Source organism: Vulpes lagopus, chromosome 4, assembly GCF_018345385.1.
Source record: "Vulpes lagopus strain Blue_001 chromosome 4, ASM1834538v1, whole genome shotgun sequence".
Classification (NCBI taxonomy): domain Eukaryota; kingdom Metazoa; phylum Chordata; class Mammalia; order Carnivora; family Canidae; genus Vulpes; species Vulpes lagopus.
In genome coordinates, this window is record NC_054827.1 from 54,718,148 (window position 1) to 54,732,515 (window position 14,368).

General features: G+C 39.7%; 1 protein-coding gene across 3 annotated transcripts in view; it reads right to left on the bottom strand.

Annotated features, from left to right (window-relative positions):
* TPK1 (thiamin pyrophosphokinase 1) overlaps positions 1–14,368 on the bottom strand; it is a 312,036-nt gene that overhangs the window by 71,961 nt on the left and 225,707 nt on the right. Inside the window, exon 8 of one of the 3 annotated variants that reach the window (XM_041751934.1) lies at positions 11,502–11,818. The exons of the other annotated variants lie outside the window; for them this stretch is intronic. Coding sequence (XP_041607868.1) covers positions 11,793–11,818 — 26 coding nt within the window. The 3' untranslated portion in view covers positions 11,502–11,792. Of the gene's footprint in view, positions 1–11,501; positions 11,819–14,368 lie in introns of those variants that run through there. 3 annotated transcript variants of the gene reach the window in all.

Sequence of the window (14,368 nt, forward strand, 5' to 3'; positions counted from 1 at the left end):
CATTTTCAACAAAAGAGAACTCAGTACTTGGGGCAGGTGAGAGGAGGGCTCATCGCTGTATTAGAATCACAGCAGAACCAGAACAAGAACAAAGCCAGAATCACTGTCCTTACTTTGTCCTACAAGCACAAACCAGATTTCCCCCTGTGAGTAATGTATCTATCCCATCCTTCTATAAGGGGTGAAACCTATTTAGGTAATTCACGTAGTAATTAGCATGTACCAGACAAGGCAGTAGGAAATAAAACTTTATCCTTGTCTGTACCATATCCTTGTCTGTGCAGGTCAATTACAAACACCACAAGTGTAAATTTTTCTTAATTAACATGTCACATTTAAACTGCCACCAATACATTCTAAATATATTTTTTATTTTTTTTAAAGATTTTATTTTTTTATTCATGAGAGACACAGAGAGAGGCAGAGACATAGGCAGAGGGAGAAGGAGGCTCCCCATGGGAAGCCTAATGGGGGACTCAATCCCAGGACCCTGGAATCATGACCTGAGCCAAAAGCAGATGCTCAACCACTGAGCCACCCAGGTGCCCCAATATATTTTTTTAAGTGGCTAAAAATAAAAGTTTATTATCAGTTGTAGCCGCCTAAAAAAATAATCAGAAAGCCTTCTTGTTTGAGTAATTTTTTTTCTAAGTACATTCTTTGACACACACACAGACATACATATACACACATAGAAGGAAAACCAGATTTAGGGATAGATAGTTGAGAGAGAGGGGTTGTTAATTTGCAACTAAATGGGTCCAGAAAACAGATGACTGAAAAAGGCCAATGAGATTTGCCCAAAGTGAAACCTTGCAATTAAACTGAGAAGGAAGCCAAAGCGTGACGTTGACACCAGGGCTGCTGAGACACAACAATAGTACTAATGAATCTCCATCAAAGAGCGATTTATTGGATACAGCCAGAGCTACCACTCTGCCTCAGTGTAAATGAGGGACAGTAATTATTTCCCATTCCTGGCTTCACCTTCAGCAGGAGATTATGAACTGTGGTGATGCCACAGGATGTCCTCTTCCATGGTGTTCAAAGCACTTTCATACAATGAACCACATCACAGGAGACCTCTGTGAGATGGGTCCGCACAACACCATGTCAGCCCTGACACAGCTTTCCGACAAACACCCCCTGATTCTGGTCCGACTACTGCTTCTCTTAATTGCCCACACATAGCTAACTGAGGAGACGGAGGTCTCCTTGAAAATCTAAGCTGTTGGCACTTATAATCTGGATTCTTCCATTCCTCTGTGGTGCTAGCAGCCAGTGTTCAAACTGAAAAAAGTCTTGACATCATTTACCAATCCTCGGGTGCAGAGTCTGCAGGGGCTCCCAGTACCATGGAACTCCTTCATTTTAGAGTCAGAATCTAAACCCTACTGTCCTCTTTTGTCCTCGTTACTAACCGAGATAACCCGCAGCATATATTTTTCTGCTGCATTTTGAGGGACACTCAAGGTACAAACTTTTATATGTTATACAGTAATCTCCAGAGACTTGTTTGGTCAAGGGGGTTAAAGCATTGATTTGTCCCATTTTCTGGCTGTTTCTAAATCTTACAGCCAGAAAATCTCTACCCTCTCTTCTCTGGAAGAGGAAAGAATTCAGTGTAGTTCCTCGATGAAGAATTACGCTTGAGAACTTACCTCCTCTCTGTGTAATTTGTACCTTGAGTTTCCCATGAACTACAGCTCCCCCCCACCAAAAAAAAAGTAAAAATATCTTCACAAACTTGACCTGGGGTACAGTTATACAGAAAAGCCCTTTTATGTGGATGCTTCTATTTTAATCTACATACTGGATATTTCCCCAGTTTGATCTCCCCTTCTTTTAGTTTAAGCCTAGTATTCTCCAAATATTTTACACTTTTTCACAATTTGGCCTCCAAGCAATCTAGAGGACATAATGGCAGCTCACTGCTGAGAAACCTGCATGCAATCTATGCCTTCTGCAACCAAGCCATCCTGCCCTTTCATCACTGTTCTTTCTTTTTCATCCTTGAATCTGCAGACACTCAAAAATTCTATTTTAACCATTTACTCTACTTTGTGAATGCTAAATACATCTTTTTCCCCCTTGAAGCTTTTATTTTTTTTTTAAAGATTTTATTTATTTATTCATGAGAGACTCAGAGAGAGAGGCAGAGACACAGGCAGAGGGAGAAGCAGGCTCCATGCAGGGAGCCCAACGTGGGACTTGATCCCAGGACCCAGGGATTACACTCTGGGCGGAAGAAAGTGCTGAGCCACCCAGGCGTCCCCCACCTTGAATCTTTATTACAAGTATCCTGAGAACCATAGTGACTGACATTTGGTTTATAGTCACCCCAGAAATCATATCACAGTGAGCATAAATGACACCTGGATTACCCGCTCTAGAAAGCTATGTGGATTCTACTGTATGATCTGTGTCCTGCCGAGTAGAAAGGAGTGTCTTGGGTGGAGCTTGCAACATGATTTTCATTGCGAAGGTGTTAATTCTATCTCCTTTGTCTTGATGCTGCCCAAGTTCAAGGAAAATGCCACTTTCTTTTAGATAAAGGATTTTGAGATAGGATATTTCACTATGTCCAAAGCTTTTACAAATAGCTATGTAAATCACCAGTGATGGATCCGACCTAGGTGCAAAGAGGACTCAGGAAATATGAACTTGAACAATTCATTTAACAACCTGTGACTCAAATTTCCTCATTTATAAAATGGGGACAATATCACTCTGTGTTGGTAGGGGGGTTGATGTTAAACCTGAATGACAGTGAGAATACAGAAGAGAGGTGGGATACATGAAAGTGCTATGCACAATGCAAAGTAGGATTATACCCAGTGATCTATTCCCACATTAAAAGTTTATTCACCTGCACCCCTCAATTCATTCTCTACAATTCATGTAATGACTAAAAGTTATTGCTTTCTCGTCTCAATATATTAACCGGACGGTTGAATGCACAGGGGTGCACATCTGAATCAGCACAAAAGTACAACCTGGAGGAGTGGAAAAAGAAGGCGACTCTGGAGCTTACACTAAAGTCATTCTCATCCGTCAACCTGCCCACATAAATACTAGGAAATCAACTCATTTAAAAATTGGGGAGGCCAACCTGAGTTATAATAGTGTTCTTGAATGCAGGTCAGTGAAAAATTGGTCTGCTCGCAAATTCCCATTTGTCATATTCCCTACAAATGCACGTTAATTGTTTTCATATTTAAATGCCTAGAATCAACCATAATAAATGTGTGTTGTCAGGTTGTAGGGAGTTTTCTCAAAACAAAACAGGATGATTATGGCATATAGTAAATTATTGTTGGTTCCTTGTGCTCTCAGCAGAATCCAAGAGGGCAAGGCCTTAAGAGAAGAAAAATCATTCATGTCTGGTTCAAATCCTACTACACAGAAACCAGAACTGGAGCTGAGTTAATGAAATATATATTTAATACAAGTTTGTAGTAGGCCATATGTTACTAGCCTGAAATGTCTGAAAATGTAATATCTGCTTATGAATATAATATTTGAAAACCTTTCTCAATGACATAGTCTAAAAATAGTCTTGCTCCTCTATGTATTCTTCTCTCCAGAGAAATAATATCTACTGTGTCTCAATATCACCACTAACTTTGCTTTCTTCATCAAAGCTAGGTCCTTGAGTTTACCATGATTGTCACTTTGTGCAATGATTCCTCAGTGCTAATATTCAGAACTTATCAAGAGTGGCAGTTTTGTGGCCTATTACTCCTGACTGACGAAATCTAGGTACACACTAAGGAAGCCCAAACTTGTAATATCTCATAGTACAGGTATGTGCATGTGGTTTGGGGTGTGTATAAAGGGTAGAAATAACAGTGGCAGTGGCATAAACAAACTAGTAGTTTGATAGAGTATGTGTCCTGTTAATTCATTAATACCTGCTTGGTCTCTAATGACCTTTAGAGCCCTGAGACTAAAAATATGTGGCCATAAAAGCAATTTAAGGAAGAGTCAAATTTTCTGCCTTTTGTTTTTTCACCATCTTAATCACACATCAGACTGTTGCCTGTTTTTTTTTTTTTAATATTTATTATTTGTTTTATGGGGAGAAGGGCAGAGGGAGAGGGAATCTGAAGCAGATTCTGTGCTAAGCACAGAGCCCAATGTGGGATTAATCTCATGACCCTGAGATCTATGACCTGAGCCAAAATCAAGAGTCAGACACTCAACCAACTGGGCCACCCAGGTGACCCTTTTGCCTGTTTTGGATAGAAGCTATCAGTTTCTCATGTAAATACAGCTTCAAAAGTTAAACAAGTTAAGAAGTATAAAAAGGATTAAAATAAAAGGAGTATGTCTAATAAGAGACTGCTTTAGAACTCTACAGCTGAATGGAGCTTTTGGCTCTGGCCTGTGTAAACCTGACTTTCCACATGATTCCACGGATCAGGATATATACTTGGCTAAACCTGACAGCAATCTTTGAAGAAGACAAACCAGACGGATGGAAACTGGTACCCTTGTTCTCTTTGTGGACACCAAATAAATTGTGCTCACACAATTTGTTTTTATTTTGCCTTGAGTCTTTATCACAAGTTGTCAGAGGCCAGATGAACGACAATATTTTAAATTCAGTTTCTCACTGGCAATGTAAACAAGTCTTCACACGTTAGTTTTCAGGGTAACTGCACAGATTCAATGATCTAATAATTGTATTCAATAAGTATTATTTAAGAAAATTATTTAATTCATAGATTACAGTCCTGACATGGGAGGCTGAATAATGCCCCCCTACCACCAAATGTCTACATTGTAATCCCTAGAACCTGTGAATGAATCACATATGGCAGGAGGAGTTTTGCAAGATGTGATTAAATCAAAATTCTGAGATGGAGTTATTCTGGATTCTTCAGATGGTCCCAGTGTAATCACAAATCCCTTAAAAGCAGGAAGCTATACAGTCAGAGCTGGAGGAAGAGATGTAACAATGACAGAAGTCAGAGAGAGAGATTTGAGGATGCTATGCTGCTAGCCTTGAAGATAGTGGAAGGAATCACGGTCGAGAAATGTGGGCAGCCTCCGGAAGCTGGAAATGGTGAGAGGAGGATTCTCCAACTGGAGCTTCCTCCTGGAGGCAGGTCTGTTAATACCCTACAGCTCTGTCAATATCGAGATTTTAATTTTTTAAGACCAACTTGGGATTCCAGCCTCCAGAACTCTAGGATAATAGATGCACTGCTTCAGGCCACCAGTTGGTGGTAATTTGTTACTGCAGCAATTTGAAACTGATACACCTGAAAAGTTACATCATGAAGAGTGATACAAACATGCTTATTTTTTAATCTAGCAAACATCACACATTTTAAGTTTATCTATCTTTATATATACTTAGATCTATTATCAAACAGCAAAATGTCCTGCAGTGCTAGTAGTGAAGGAGATCAGGAGGAGAAAGTTCTGTGCTAGGAGTTGAGACACCTGAGTTTTAGGTCAGCTCCGGCTCTGGGAAGCTGTGTGGTTTGTGGAAGTCATTTTGATTAATTTATTTTTTATTTATTTGGAAGTCATTTTAAGATCTTAGTTATTTCAGTTGAAAATCCTAGGTCTCAACAACTGATGACATTATTGTGATACTATCATCTTGACATTACTCTACTATAATTATCCTAGAATTTAAGTAAAGGAGATAGTGTTCACACAGTCTAGCCCATACATCATAGAAATTGTCATCTACTGGCACTTACTATAAGAATGCATTAAAAAAATCAAGACATAGTATCAATAGGATTTCTTTTTTAAAACATCCTATTAATAAAGTAATATTCTGCTAGTTCCATAATGTAGTCCAAAGCCTAAGAAATCACTCAGTACAGCCTCGAGTAATGAAAGTGGTATCACTATTACATTTTAAAGTTTTACCAAATACTTGGAAATATTCAGTACTCTATAAATAGAAATGTATAGTCTCCTTGGAAAACCTCTGTGAAAATATTTATTTGCAATTATGATCCTAAGTTATATAAATAATATAAATGTAATATTACAGGTATGGCTATGATGAAAAATAAATCTTTCCCCCTGCATCACACATTTAAATTTACATAAATTTGTAAGAGAACTTTTTATTTCTGAGGTTTGAAAAGATTCTTAGTGGAAAATTATTAATGAAAACAAATCAATACTGGAATTTATAGCTAGCACTTTCCATTTATAAGTGAAAATGGCCTATGAGAACATTAATGACATTTTTAAAGTAATCATACAAAGCCACAGACATTCAAAGTTATTGATGGCTAACTAAATACAGAAGGGGTAAAGATTTCTCCTGTCCATGTGATTTTTAAAAGAACATTTATAGGATATTACATATAGTTTTTGTGTAAATGCAACTTCTTCCCCATAAAGTTGTGCTAGCTTCAATGCTCAGTGATATCTGCTCCTCAGAAGGGCCAGCCAGGCCCTGCTGTTTAGTCATTAGAAACAAGCTGGCCCTGTAGGTCTCCTTTTCTTCCCCCTCCTTTCTTTGTGGCAGTAAGCAGACAAAAGAGGGCCAAGGTGCAAGGTACCACCTGTCTTTGGATCAGAACATACACCAGGGATCTCCTGCAACCAGATTTCCCTCTATGCTTTGTTCTTCTCAAATCTGCATCTTGCCTGCTAGACCTACTTCCCTTGTGTCTTGCTTTTGTTGCCTTGGCTGACTTCCCCAGAGTTTCCCTCTTGAATGCCTAGACTTTAAGAGTAGGTAGCCATATTATTCAGATACTAAAACAAGTCAAAGACATCACAAAACAAAACAAAACAAAACCACCTTACAAAACAATTTATCTTAGGATATGGATGCAAAAGCCCTCAACAAAATAGAACACAGAATCCAGCAATATATAAAAAGAATTGCACACCATGAATAGGTGAGATTTGTCATAAGGATGCAAATTTGCCTTAACATCCATAATCCAATTAATGTAGTACATTAAATCAACAGAATTAAAAAAAAACACAAAAAGGCATATGATCATCTCAATAGAAAATATTTAAAAAAGAAAAATCTACACTATTTCATGATAAACGCACTCAGCAAACTATCACTAGAATGGAATTTCCTCAATTTGATAAAAGACATCTAGAAAAAACCAACAGCAAGCATCATATGTATGGTGAAAGACCTGGATGCTTTCCATCTAAGATCAGGAACAGGACAAGGATGTCCATTTTTGCTGCTTTCAATATTATTTGAATATTTAAAATTGTACTGAAGGTTCTAGCCAGGACAATTTGGCAAGAAAAAGAAACAAGAGAATTCATATTAAAAAGAAACTACCTTCACTTGTAGAGGACATGATCTTGAATATATAAAAAAAAAAATCCTAAGAAATCCACTAAAACACCAATAATACTAATAAATGAATCCAGGAAGGTCAAAGGATATAAGATCAGTTGAAACAAAAATCAATTCTATTACTATATACTTGCAATGAACAACCTAAAGATGAAATTAAAAAGAGAACTCCAATCACAGTAGGATTAAAACAATACATAGCAACAAATTTAGAAGTACAAAGTTTACAGTAGTATCAAAACAGCAAGACTTTGTTGAAAGAAGTTAAAGATCCAAATGAAAGGACCCCAGGATCATGGATTGGAAGACTTAACACTGGTATAAGATGGATTTACTTCTCAAAGTGATCGCTGAATCAACAGCCCTTATCAGAATCCTAGCTGACTTCATTGAGGTCAGTAAACAAAGTATAAAAACAAATTATGTCTCTGCATATAATTTGATAAATTCTGTACTATTTGATCTACCATATTTTATCAGTTCTAATATGTACATTTCCCCTCATCTCTGCAATTATAATTAGTATTTTTTCCTTAGTGAACATAAAATAATAATGTATCTTATAATCGATGACATCTTAAGTGTGATGAAATAAAGTAATTTCACCTATTTGTAAACTTGAGAAAACAGTTTGGGGGTGGAAAACGTTCACTAACAGCTTCCTTGGGGGAGACGGAGGCACACATAGACAAAAATCCATCCTTATTATCATCTTTGATCACTAATGCATGTGTTTTATGTAAAAAAAATTAACAATATCTTTAATTCAATTCAAAGTGAGTGACCAGTTATCAAAGAAGTAAGATACAAAAGATAATGGGCTCCTGGGTGACATAGCTGGTTGGCTCAGGTCATGATTTCGGGGTCATGAGATTGAGCCCCGCACTGGGCTCCATGCTCAGTGCACAGTCTGCCTAAGAGTGTCTCTCCCTCTGCCCTTCCCCACCATGCACTCTCTCTCTAAAATAAATAAATCACGGCAGCCCAGTTTAGTGTCTGCCTTCAGCCCAGGGCATGATCCTGGAGACCCAGGATTGAGTCCCACGTCAGGCTCCCTGCATGGAGCCTGCTTCTGTCTCTGTCTCTGTCTCTCTCTCTCTGTGTCTCTCATGAATAAATAAATAAAATCTTTTAAAAAATAAATCTTAAAAAAAAAAAGGATAGGAAAGATATTGTCCTTGAATCAAACAGGAATTATTGATGTCACAGTTTAAGAGTGCCATTTTTAAAGCACTGGACTAGAAAAGCAATACTTAAAAATAATAACAAAGACACATAAAAATATAAAATATCTCACATATTAGTGGCACAAGCTCACCAAAGGTTATAACCTAAGTGGGCACAGCTGTTGTTGAGCCCTGACACCTACATGCCAGCCATTCCCAAGCTTCTATCTCTGGCACTGACCTCTCCCCTGCGCTCCAGACTTACAACACTAACTGACCAGAATCACGTAGAGCCGTAATGGAGTGAGAATTCAGGGTCCTTCTCACTGAAACTGCATTATTACCAGGTGTTGTTTTATAGCTCCATAAGCTGTTCCCTTGTTAGGCTGGCACTTAAAACTCCTCACAGAGGACTCCCACAGAAAATTTGGTACCGGTACACACTTACTATAAATTATTTTCCACTGAGATGAAAAATCTTTTCAAATGGTTTTCTCTTAATTTTTCTCTTCAAAAATATTTCACTTGGGGTAGTCTTGAGTCTCTTTCACTCAGTGCTATAAAATTATTTCATTCTGTCATTTATTTTTAGATTTTGAAAACACGTAAAAGAAGGAACAATGAATGCATAATTTCACACTCAATTTGAGTGTTATAAATAAGAGGGATGGCTATTCCATTTGGTATTTTCTTAGGCCAAAGCATAAAGAAGTTCAGAGCTCCATCCCAGAGAATTTAAATTCTTCTTGCCAATCCTTTCCACTTCTTTCTTTCACTCTACATGTTCCTTCCTCTTGTTTTCTTCTCTTTATCCCAAATTCATTTTAGTGATTTCTTTTTAACATCAACTTGCCTTTTACAGAAAATCTTTCATTTACTAATCAGAAATAGGGAAAAATAGCATTACAGACTTGAATTCTGTAAACTTTTGTGTGTATCCATCCCTAACGATGTGAATTTAGGCAAATCACTGCCCACAGCTTGAACCACCATGTCCTTATCTGAGGAATTTGCACAAGTGATAAACTGTACCACTTATCAGAGTGAAAGAATCATCTAGAATGAAAGAAAGGTTACACTTGACATGAACAGAAATCTCACAGAGGAAGACATAGACACGGCCAACATGCACATGAGAAAATGCTCTGCATCACTTGCCATCAGGGAAATACAAATCAAAACCACAATGAGATCCCACCTCACACCAGTGAGAATGGGGAACGTTAACAAGGCAGGAAACCACAAATGTTGGAGAGGATGTGGAGAAAGGGGAACCCTCCTGCACTGTTGGTGGGAATGTGACCTGGGGCAGCCACTCTGGAAAACTGTGTGGAGGTTCCTCAAAGAGTTAAATATAGACCTGCCCTACGACCCAGCAATTGCACTGTTGGGGATTTAACCCAAAGATACAGATGCAGTGAGACCGAGACACCTGCACCCCGATGTTTATAGCAGCAATGTCCACAGTGGCCACACTGTGGAAGGAGCCTCGGTGTCCATCGAAAGATGAATGGATGAAGAAGATGTGCTCTATGGATACAATGGAATATTCCTCAGCCATTAGAAACGACAAATACCCACCATTTGCTTTGACGTGCACGGAACTGGAGGGTATTCTGCTGAGTGAAATAAGTCAATTGGGGAAGGACAAACAGTGTATGTTCTCATTCATTTGGGGAATATGGATAATAGTGAAAGGGAATATAAAGGAAGGGAGAAGAAATGTTGGGAAATATCAGAAAGGGAGACAGAACATAAAGACTCCTAACTCTGGGAAACGAACTAGGGGTGGTGGAAGGGGAGGAGGGCAGGGGGTGGGGGTCAGTGGGTGGCGGGCACTGAGGGGGGCACTTGACGGGATGAGCACTGGGTGTTATTCTGTATGTTGGTAAATTGAACACCAATAAAAAATAAATTTATTAAAAAAAAAAAAGAAAGGTTACACTTACGCATGTGGTAGTACACATGTAGGACATGCAAGAAAAACATGAGGTCTAAAGGACAGGGTTAATGACAGGTTAGAAATGTGTAAGAATCGGTTTGCTTAACTGCAGATTCTTCAACAGCAACAAGACAAGAAAGGGAAGGTAAGAGTTTGTTTGTTTGTGTAGCTAAACTGTTCATCAAGATGGTGGACAAAGAAAAGACACTTCTTGACAGAAGAGCAGACTCCTACTCATTCTCCTCTTCCTCCCAACAGCACCTGTCTGTCACTGGGGATGTCCATGTCTTTAGACACAAAACTGCACGTCTCAGCCTCTTACGCAGCAAGGGTGGCTGTTCGATAGTCCAAGCCACTGAGGCAAAAAAGGGTGGAGGCAGGAAGGACTTCTGGAAATGGTGGAACCCTGAAGCCTTGTTTTCCTGCCATGGGCACTCTCCTCTCTCACTCCCCATTCTGCTCTTTCCTTTCTCCTGATGCTGAAGTGGGACCTGAGTAGCTGGAGTTGCAACATCTTGCGATTTTGAGGCAAAGGCTGAGGACGCACAGAAGCCATGCCCTGTAACCACTGACCTCTGTCATATTACATGAGGAACAAAGAAATAGGCTTTTTAAGGCTCCTGTTTCAGTTAGGCCTGACCAAATGCAAAACTTGATCACCATCAAAAATACGACCATCAAAAATAGAAAACCCACATGAATCTATACTCACATTTTTTAGGAATAATAAAAGTGAGATGCCTGGGTGGCTCAGCCAGTTAAACATCTGACTCTTCATTTTGGCTCAGGTCATGATCTCAGGGTCATGAGATGGAGCCCCACATGGGGCTCCTCACTGGATATGGATCCTGCTTCAGATTCTCTCTCTCCCACTCCCTCTGTCCCTCCCCTCCTCTAGAAACAATAAAAACATTCAGCAATATACTGATATAATATATAAAATCAATTTTATGTCTATCTATATACTACCAAGGAGCTCAGAAAATGGAAATTTTTTTTAAAGAATTTTTATTTATTTATGATAGTCCCACAGAGAGAGAGAGGCAGAGACATAGGCAGAGGGAGAAGCAGGCTCCATGCACCGGGAGCCTGATGTGGGATTCGATCCCGGGTCTCCGGGATCGCGCAACGGGCCAAAGGCAGGCGCTAAACCACTGCGCCACCCAGGGATCCCAAAATGGAAATTTTTAAAAGGTGTAATTTATAATATCGATACAAAATATAGGGTTGCTAGAAATAAATCTTATATAAGATGTGCAGGATCTTATGGACAAAATTTTTAAATTATTGAAAGCAATGAAAAAGTTTTAAGTAAATGGAGAGAGATATTATGTTTACAGAAGACTCAATCACACAGGAATTTTCTTCCTCAATTGTTGTATTCTTCCAAATAATCTGGAAATGAAAAATAATTCCAATAAACCTTACAATGGAATTGTGTACCTGACACTCATCAAGTTAATGCTAACATTTATAAAGATTGAAAAGCCAGGAATAACCACGTAATTCTCTCCACAAAGTTGGGAGACTCCAGTTGGCCATATTTCAGTATTATAAAGCTACTGTAATCAAGGCAGTGTGGGGTCAGTACAGAAAGAAGTGTGTAAGCCAAGAGAACAGACTAGAAATTCAAGAAACATCCCCCTGAATGTGAAGACTTATGGTTGGAGAAAGTATGATAAATGGTGCTAGGGCAACTGGTTATCGGTAATGGAAAACAAAATCAGATCTCTAGCTCATATCATACACAAAAATCAATTTCAGGTGCAAGAAAAGACCTAAAAATAAGACGTAAAACTACAATGTGAGAATGTCTTTATGACTGTGGGGAATAGAAAGATGACTTCAGACAAAAACTACAAATCCTCAAGAAAAAGATTGATACATTTGACTGCCTTTAACTTACTAACCTCAACACATACAGAAATGCAGTAAACAACTGCATTTCAACTGAACAGGCGAAGTACAGCCAAGAAGAAGATAATTGGGACTGAAGTACTTCTTTTCTTTTTTTAAAAAAAGATTTTATTTATTTATTCATGAGAGACACAGAGAGAGAGGCAGAGACACAGGCAGAGGGAGAAGCAGGCTCAATGCAGGGAGCCTGACGTGGGACTTGATCCCCGGATCTCCAGGATCACGCCCTGGGCTGAAGGCGGCGCTAAACCGCTGAGCCACCCAGGGATCCCTGGACTGAAGTACTTCTAATAATAAGGGAAAACCAAACAGTCCAATAGCTAAAAGGGCAAAATAAAGTGATTCACAGAAGAAGAAAGCAGCATGGTTAGTAACTACAAAAAATGCTTTCCTCAGTGGTAACCAGAGACCATGACGAAATATCACTGACATGCATCACAGTGGCAAAAATGAGGAGATCTGACAATACCAAGAATCGCGTGAGGATGCAGAGCATGGGAGCTCCTGCGTTCTCCTGGGTGAGCGTACAATGGCATACCCACCATCAGAGCAATATGGCACACCTAGTAAAGGGGAAGGTGCTCTTGCCTATGATGCAGCTATTTTACTCCCAAGTGTACATGGCCCAGAGAAACCCTGGTACCAGACACATGTCACAGAATGTTCACAGCATACGGCTATGAAGTAAATTATTGTCATACACGTAAAGTTTCACTCTGGGTGATGGGTACAAAGGCACCTTTTTAGAGACAGAATGTAATGAGAGATACAGCAGATTGAAACAGGGAAATCAGATTAGCTTCAGAACTTGGGGCATCATGTTTTAGAGTGGGTAATGACTGGGACACAGCCAGCCTCTGGACCCCCTGCGGGAATTTTTTTTTTTTTTTTTTTTTTTTAAAGAAAGGCAGACTGCCACACACAACACCTCATATGGATGTGTCTGGTGTCTTGGAAGCTTGACTACCCTATGTTTTCCTATACATGGACCCTGAGTGCTTGTCTGGAGGTTCTAGCAGGGGTGTCCAGCTACTCGTATACCCTTGATCAAAGAACGATTTTCCTCTATCAGGGAAGGTTGTCCTCTACGATCCAGGGCACAGCCTTGGGAGCGATGCACAAGGAATAGTGGGGAGAGTGGAAGGGGACACTTGCCTAGCCAGCCAGAGCAGCCAAGATCAGCCCTGGTGATCAATGGGTGATGGTGTCACAGCCAGATCACCCTCACATCCCTGAGGGAAACTGATGGGTTTCCTTAGGAGCACTTGCAGGTTTTCCTTGACCTAAGAGGTGAGCAGCACCTGAGTTACTGCGCCTTCTTTCTCCTTCCTGGGCCATCCTGTCACTTCATAGTGTGCCTGATAGGTTGACATTGACCGAGGTCTCTGCTTTCACAATGACAGTGAGTTAAGTAGGGCCCCTGCCCTCTCCATGAAAGATATCTAGACACTGTTCTTCAAGTTGACATTGCATCATTTCCCAGCTGTTATTACTACTTTTTAATGATGTAATATTACCTATCACAAGACCCCATTAGTTAGCACTTTGACCACAGAGAATTGCTGAAACAGTTTGTCTCGTTTTCTTGCCCTGCATACTGCATTAAGTGGCTATTTATGCATTGTACATAAAATTTTAGAGGAAAAAAATTATTGTTGCAAAGTCAAAGCAATCTGTAAATATATAAATAAGTAATAGTACAGAGTATTTCTGCAGGACTAAAAATTATCACGGAGAGTAAGATTAAATGCCATGGCATGCCCAAGGCCCCCTTCCCAGAGTCAGCTTCATTACATGGAATTAGGACATGACCATTACTGTAGGACACAGGGAATCAGAAGATGTTCTGGAGAGCCCTAGTGGATCCTGTATAATCCTCTGACTCTGTCCCATCACCGTGAGATAAAGGAAGTGGAGCCACTGGCTGGACTGCCAACCGTCCTCCCTGCTCAGTACTCCTCCTAACTTGGTGCCAGCCCTGAAGAGTGAGGTCACTGCTGGTTCCAGAAGGACTTCACCAGTGTCTAG